Below are 7,368 nucleotides of genomic sequence, written 5' to 3' on the forward strand. Positions count from 1 at the left end.
TTTCATCATCTTAAGGCTAAACATCCAAAATAAGAGATGATTTTCCTCCACCTGCAGAAACAGAACAATGAAGATAAGAATTCAAAGATTTGGGTATCATTATTATTTGATACTGAAGCAACATTAGAAGTTGTGATTACTTTTCTGCCAAAATTGCACAGAAAACACCTAGAAAAGGTTCACTTCTTCATTTATTGCTCCATGCCAAAATTGCATTTTATCTGAATAGAGCATCATCTAGTATTGCATTCATCATCAACTGTAATGTAAAAAATTTATTAGAAAATTAACAATAAAATTAATATTTACAAATTATGACACTATAAGACCATGTAGTAGTATTCAAAACTACCACATTAACATGATTATTTTTGTTTTTTTTGTTTTTTTTTTTTTCCTGAAACACACATTCCATTGACTCACAGTGCAGGAAACTACTACTGTTAGCCTTGAGGGAGCTGGAGGGGCATAAATATTCTCAGTTTTCAACTAATTAATCCTTCCTTGTTTGTCACCCGTGCTTCCATTTCTAAACTCCCCGAGAGGTTCTTCCATTTCGAGCATGATTTCAGACACACTTACAACGGGATACTCAGTTGTGAGAGGGAGTTCATTTTCATGAAAGCCGTATAAGTAATGATGTTGGCTAAAACCAACGAGCTTATATACCATCAGCTTTTTTATAAGAACCGTCCTAGGATTCACAGACTACAGACCTTCACGGGGAAAAGCGATGTGTCAGAATGAGCTTGTTCTTCGAAGCTGATATCTTGTTTCAGAAGATACGTCGGATAACATCTGGTCCAGTTCCTGCAAAGGGACACATCTTATGTTAGCCACTGTTGCAACTATGATATGGATAACCATGAAGATATAGAGATTAAATCCCAAGATACCACCATTGACGTATAAGCACCTCTTTACACACTTCAGAAGTATATATATAGACAAGGTTCTAAATATAGCCATCAAATTGAATTTGAATACGAAATTAAGTATACTTACAGGTATTCATATAATTGTAATCAAGGAATGTACTAATATCACTGTCCACGAAATTTCAGGTTTCTTGTCTCTCAACCGAGGCAACTCTATTTATTGTTCTTCTTAATCTATAAAATGTGATATCCAACGAATCAACATTATCAATTTAAGGTACTAACAGCCTTAACAATCAACCAAAACCATAGCACCCATGCCCCTCTTTGAAGTATATGCTAATATGCACCTATTCATCATCCCTTAACTATGCAAATTAAACCACTGTTAGTCCCGGGGATTAATGTTGGCTAACATAGCATTATTCAGGGACTAATAGTAGAAGAAAAGTTAGCCACTATTAGTCCTTCAACTACTCAAAGTTTCCACTAGTCCCTTTACAGATTCCATACAAATTTAACTGTCTAAATAGCATAGGAGTTAATGCTAGCCAACTTTATGCAATCGAAGGATAATGGGTAGCATTTTTACAGTGAGTGAATGTAAAAAAGTGTCAGAGACAACAAGGGGATAAATCCAAAGCCAAATTAATAATTTTGGTGGAAGATATAATAGAAGTACTGATTTGCATTTTAGAAACCAAGGCTACAAAGAATACATATACTTTCTAATAAGTTATAATTTTGCAAGTCCAATTTAAGAACTAGATTGCTCTTTCAAAAGAGTTGTACAAGCTTATAAAAACGTATACTGAACATTCCAGAGTGACCACATCCACACCCTCTAATCCCCTTGTTTGGTTGCTTTCTCCTGGTTGCATTAAGTGGGCTTGTATAGCCATATGGGAGCACTGTGGCCATAATACCCATCTACAATAGGGGAATTGACAGAAATAGGAAGGTTTTAATTGACCCAGACAAAAATGGGCAGATTTTGAAACTTGGAAAATAATTGGCAAAACTAGTTTGCCAAATGCATTTGGAGTCACTTTCTCAGAAACGCATTTGAGGAATGCGTTTGATATTTTTCAAAAATACATTTTAACTTTGGCTGAAAAAATGAAATAGGGTCAAACACATTTGCCAAATGTGTTTGACCTATACTCTAAAATTTTTGTCTTTGCCATAAAACATGCAGCAGCTTACACTGTCATCTGTCATCGTCTTTTTGCTAATAGTTTTTGGTGAATCTACCGGCACTGGCAGTTCTGATATGTGGCTCCGGCGGTAGGAGAGAACACTAATACTATTAACAATGCTAAGAAGATCATTAGTGCAAATGCAGAGAAGCCATACAGGTATCGGGACTGGTGATTATAGATTTTTCTTTTTTCTTTTCTGTGTATTCTTGCATAGACAATTTTTTTTTAAATGAGAATAAATTAATAAATGGCAGAATTGAATTGTTCAAGATACAGAAACACATGAAGGTCCCAAGGAAAACTATTCCTAGAATTATTAGCACTGTTGCAAAAATCGGTCTAGGCGCTAGGCCCCCCTAGACCGTGGCGATTTCCCTCCTAGGCGCCCACCTAGCGCCTAACTTGGCTGAGTTAACTCATCCATTTTGATCTAGCTAACCGAGTGTTGAAATATTAAATATATCTGCCTTGGGCAGTCCACATCTTTGACTTCTTGGGCAGACTTCTTGAGCAGTGCAGTGTAGTGTCTACCTAGAGCAGTGTAGTTTTATTATGTCTCTTGTGTGTATATATATTAGTGTGTATATCTGAAATTATAGAGAGGAGAGAGTAGAAACATCTTGTAATCTTTGTATAGATCAGAAATATAAATCAGAAACTTTTCTTTCAGTTCTGAACATCAGTTTTCTGCATTTTTTTCTGGTCTGAAACATCAGTTTTCTACACCGAGTTAATCCAATCGGCAGGGCCTTGCTAATTTTTTCCATTATATATACAACCACACACGTGCACTGTTTTTTTTTTTTTGTTAGTTAAAGTTAGCCGCATAGGTGCCGCCTAAGTCGTCTAGGCGCTCCTCTACCGCCCGACTAGCGTCTAGCGCTTAATGCAACCATGATTATTAGCAAAAAAGATGATGACAGAAGGGTGCTGCATGTTTTTGAGGCAGGAAACACATTTGGGGATTTAAAATCTGACTTAAAATGCATTTTCCAATGCGTTTGCCCTATTTCAATTTTTTTTTTTTTAATTTTATTTTTTATTTTTACTTTATAGCCAAAACCAAAAATGGATTTTAGGAAAAATATCGAAGCATTTCTGAACAAGATTGACTCCAATGCATTGGGCAAACTAGTTTTGCCTATTATTGTTTAGATTTTAAAATCTGCCTATTTTTGACTAGGCTAATTGAAATCTTCCAATTTATGTTAATTTCCCGCTGCATGTTATCCCTACTATTAGCACGGAAGCACCGCAACCTCATGCAGTCCTCTTTCACTCATTTGTCCCTATTAGTTTGATTCATTAGGTAATTTACTGCTTATCAAATCTTACAGGTAAGGGAAGTATATGACCTATTGCTCAATCCAAAAAGACCCAAATTTATACAACTTTATAGATAGTCACATATATTTCATGCAATTGATTATTTTTCATTATTAACAAGATAGTTAATTTGTATTTTTCTTGTGAACAGCTAGACATCTAAGGATATTCTGTTGTAAAATTATAATTCATTCAATAAGTATTCACATTTTTTCAATTGTTCTAATTACGCAGGTTGAGCTGATGGTCATGAATCAGCTTTGCTGACTGAAACCAGTACCCATTTAATATGCAATCCTAAAATAAGGCTAAAACATGATTTAGGTAAATAGAATAGAAGCGACTTGAATTGATGAATGATGAATAAGATGATGAATACCTTCTGTTTCTTAAGCTTCATGTTTTCCTCTTCCAGACGTGAAACCTTGTTTACCAGTTCATTGTGGTAGGCCTACAAGGTGTAAATAACTCTATTGATGTTAGTGAGAAAAAAAAAAATATAAGCTAAACAATCTTTCAGGGAAAAAGAAGAGAATATTAAAGCTTGCCTGTTTTCTGGCTCGTGAACGTGCAGCAGACTCTCTATTCTTGATCTTTCTCCTTAACCTTCTATCAACGGTCCTATCGATCTCTGAAGCATCCCTTTTCCAGCCCGATGTTGGAGTATCTGAAAGTGCTTCAATTGAAGGAGACGGTGATAGGCCTAGTTGTGGAGTAACATTCTGTGGTGTGATTGCAAGGCCTTGAGAAGAATCGACAACAAAAAGTCCAGCTTTTACCAAGAAGTCTTCCAAAGTTGTCTCTCCAAGAGTTGGCTCTCTCTCATCGGTGTTCATTTCCTCAAGATTTCTCATCTTCTGCCCTTGCTGGATATCTTTCCACACTTCATCAACAGTCTTCCCGCTAAACGCTTGTGTCAGTGAGAAACTAGCCTGACGTTGAAGCGAAGTAGAATACGCATTGTTGACCACCGGCCCAGCAGATTGATTTGCCTCTGTAGCCCATATGCTTGTCAGCAACTCATCAAGATTCATGCTACCCAGAGGTTTACCCAAGTTGCCCAACAGGCTCTCCACCTCATCAAGCGTGAGGCTAAACCACGAGTTTTGCCTGCCTAGTGGCTGTAAATGAGACTGTTGACCACAACCATGAGAATTCATGGTCTGAATCCCCATTCATCAAAAACTTCGACCTTAACCCTTATTGATCAGAGGACCTACTCAGTTGCAACATGATATTCGGATGAAGTTAGTGTGTGTGGGTGTGATCAAACTCATTTTCTTTACCATTAAAGACATACACACACACAAAGGAGGGACTTTTTGCTCATTACAATTATCTTTGGTGGAAACCCACAATTCAGGATCAATCTAACAAAAATCTGCAGGCATCAACATATAATGAACATGTACATCATTCATACACACAAGATACCCCAGATAGAAACATCAATTTTCATAAATCTTTCATGAAAAAACTCAACCAACCAATTATGACTAAAAAGAAATGCATACCAACTAGCCAAACAACACAGGAGAATACATCAAATTCAAGAAAATCCATGTAGGTCAAGTGATCATGGGAAAACATTATCTGTCAAACCAGCCCATAAAATAATCATAACAAACGGATAGGCTAAAACAGAAAAGCAAGCCCCACGATTTCATTCATTTGATACACCCCCTCCCCAAAAACCAATAATAAAAAATTATGGGAACAGGGCAAAAAATGATTGGAAAAATTATTACAAGGGAAAAACAACAGTACCTACCTGGGAGTTACAGAGGATCGAGTGTGAATCTTAACAAGCGAATCCACAAAGAGTTTGAAACCAAAAGCAGATTTTTATGTGATAATATATATATATATATATAGTTGCAGTGTTTCTTGCAAGTAAATTATACTCCTATTTATTTAGTTAATTAAAGGGTAAAGCGAATTATAAAAAAAGGGTGTTTTGTTCTGTGTTTTTCTTGGTTTAATTAAATGCTCTGCTGCGAATATATTTTCGTTGTTGCAGATGAAAACGACGGATCCACGGACTCTCCATGCGGCCGGCCCGGCGATTATGACATCGGGTGCAAAATCTGCTGCACTTCAGCTCCACAATAGAGAAGTACACACCCAATGGGACAAAAACATCTCACAATAATTCTTTTGAGAAAGAATGACACTTTTTATTTTATTTTTTTGGTACATTTTTTTTGAATACTACTAACTCTATTACAATGCAGTATCTGTTCATAACTACTTTCTCAACCTATTGGTACATTTTTTTAGTGACCAAAAATATAACAATCACTATGGGATGATTTGTAATTGATAGACTCCGTTGGCTTTGATTTTTAGGGAGTTTTTTCAGGGGAGAAGAATGAGAGAAATAAAAAATAAAAAATTCCCAAGACAAAATTAAAAAGAAAAAAACTAAAGCATTGACGCACCCAGTGGCGAGTGCTACTGGGCGCACGAATTGCGCTCAACGCACGGAATTAGTTCTATTTTTTATTTTTCTCTTTCAGCACGGGTCCCATTAAAAAAACCTGTTCGGTTCGCTAAAAAATATTTAAAAGAAAATGAAATTCAAATTTCATGGAAAACAAATTATCAGGAAAATAAATTTCATTGTTTGGTTGGATTTAAAATGATAAGGAATTATGAATATAAAGATCAATATGTTCCTAAAAGGAAGAATGAATAAATATGTGTCTATGTAATTAAGAAACTTTTATAAGGGCAAAATAGTCTAATCATGTTATTTTTTTTTCCCAAGTCTTGTGGAAAACAAAATCTCACATCTTTGCAAGGAATTCATTTTCCAATGGAAAATGTTTTCCATCCAACCAAACAACATAAAACAACATTTTTCCTTTCCTTTTAGGAAAACATTTTCCATCCAACCAAACACCACCTTACAGGAATAAAAATTTATCTAATAACCACCTAATTTTTTTCACTTGCAAAAATCACTAAAGCAAAACGGTTAATAGACTTGTTAAAAAAAACGGTTAATAGACGACTTTCATTGATAGTCTAACTTGCAATTTTATGATTGTCAAGTCAATAGTCTAATCAATTTTATTGAGTTGTCCATTTTCTAAAAAAGTATGAGTTCTACTACATGTATTCCCTACTTCTATTCCCTTATGTGGCAATTGGTGATTAGTTATTTTCATCTTGTGGATCTCAATGAAAATGCCAACATTAAAATTTTGTGAGAGGAAGTAAAAGTTGAGAGTAGAAATTGGGAGTATGAGGAATATATTTTAAAAAGTATAATGGATTTGGTGATTTAATTTATTAATTATTAACACTTCCATTTTTTTATTTTTTAGTTTTACCAAATGTTAAAGTGATTTTTAAGTCCTATCTATGAATAATGTACAATGATATTGTGTTTAAAATATCTTAATCGTTTCAATTTCATCTTTAGTATCGCAAATTATATCGTGGACCGTGGACCACCATGCTTTGTGGACCACGCATCAAAACGATGTCGTTTTGATTAATGAAAACAGACGGATGAATTCGCGCCACTCACTTTCAGTTCATATACATTGTAGTTACATTTCAACACAACTGCAGTTACATTTCAACACAACTACAGTTACATTTTGATATAACTACAGTTTCATTCGATAATATAAAAACACAAATGTGAAACTGTTATTCAGTATCTGTTCATATACACTGCAGTTACATTTCAACACAACTACAGTTACATTTCGATATAACTACAGTTTCATTCGATAATATAAAACACAAATGTGAAACTATTATTCAGTATCTGTTCATATACACTGCAGTTACATTTCAACACAACTACAGTTACATTTCGATATAACTACAGTTTCATTCGATAATATCAAAACAAATGTAAGGCAGTATCTTTTGAGATGAACTGTAGTGTCAATTACGGGTCCCGTCTCCCACTTAATGAAACAACGTCGTTTTGGGACCACGGT

At 35.0% G+C, this 7,368-nt stretch overlaps 1 protein-coding gene across 2 annotated transcripts; it reads right to left on the bottom strand.

The window, feature by feature from the left end:
- Positions 1-255: 255 nt before the first annotated feature.
- LOC116003695 (ABSCISIC ACID-INSENSITIVE 5-like protein 2) lies at positions 256-5,363 on the bottom strand. Of its 2 annotated transcripts, none has more exons than XM_031243596.1 (4): positions 5,178-5,363; positions 3,955-4,622; positions 3,786-3,857; positions 256-810 (listed from the first exon to the last, which is right to left on the bottom strand). In XM_031243596.1, the coding sequence occupies exons 2-4, from the start codon at positions 4,579-4,581 to the stop codon at positions 739-741; spliced, it is 771 nt and encodes a 256-aa protein (XP_031099456.1). In that variant the 5' UTR covers positions 4,582-4,622; positions 5,178-5,363; the 3' UTR covers positions 256-738. The 2 variants fall into 2 exon arrangements, with proteins under 2 accessions (XP_031099456.1, XP_031099457.1); XM_031243597.1 differs by having other exon boundaries at positions 3,955-4,787.
- Between the last annotated feature and the right edge of the window lie 2,005 nt (positions 5,364-7,368).

The sequence above is a fragment of the Ipomoea triloba genome, chromosome 14 (assembly GCF_003576645.1).
Source record: "Ipomoea triloba cultivar NCNSP0323 chromosome 14, ASM357664v1".
Classification (NCBI taxonomy): Eukaryota; Viridiplantae; Streptophyta; class Magnoliopsida; order Solanales; family Convolvulaceae; genus Ipomoea; species Ipomoea triloba.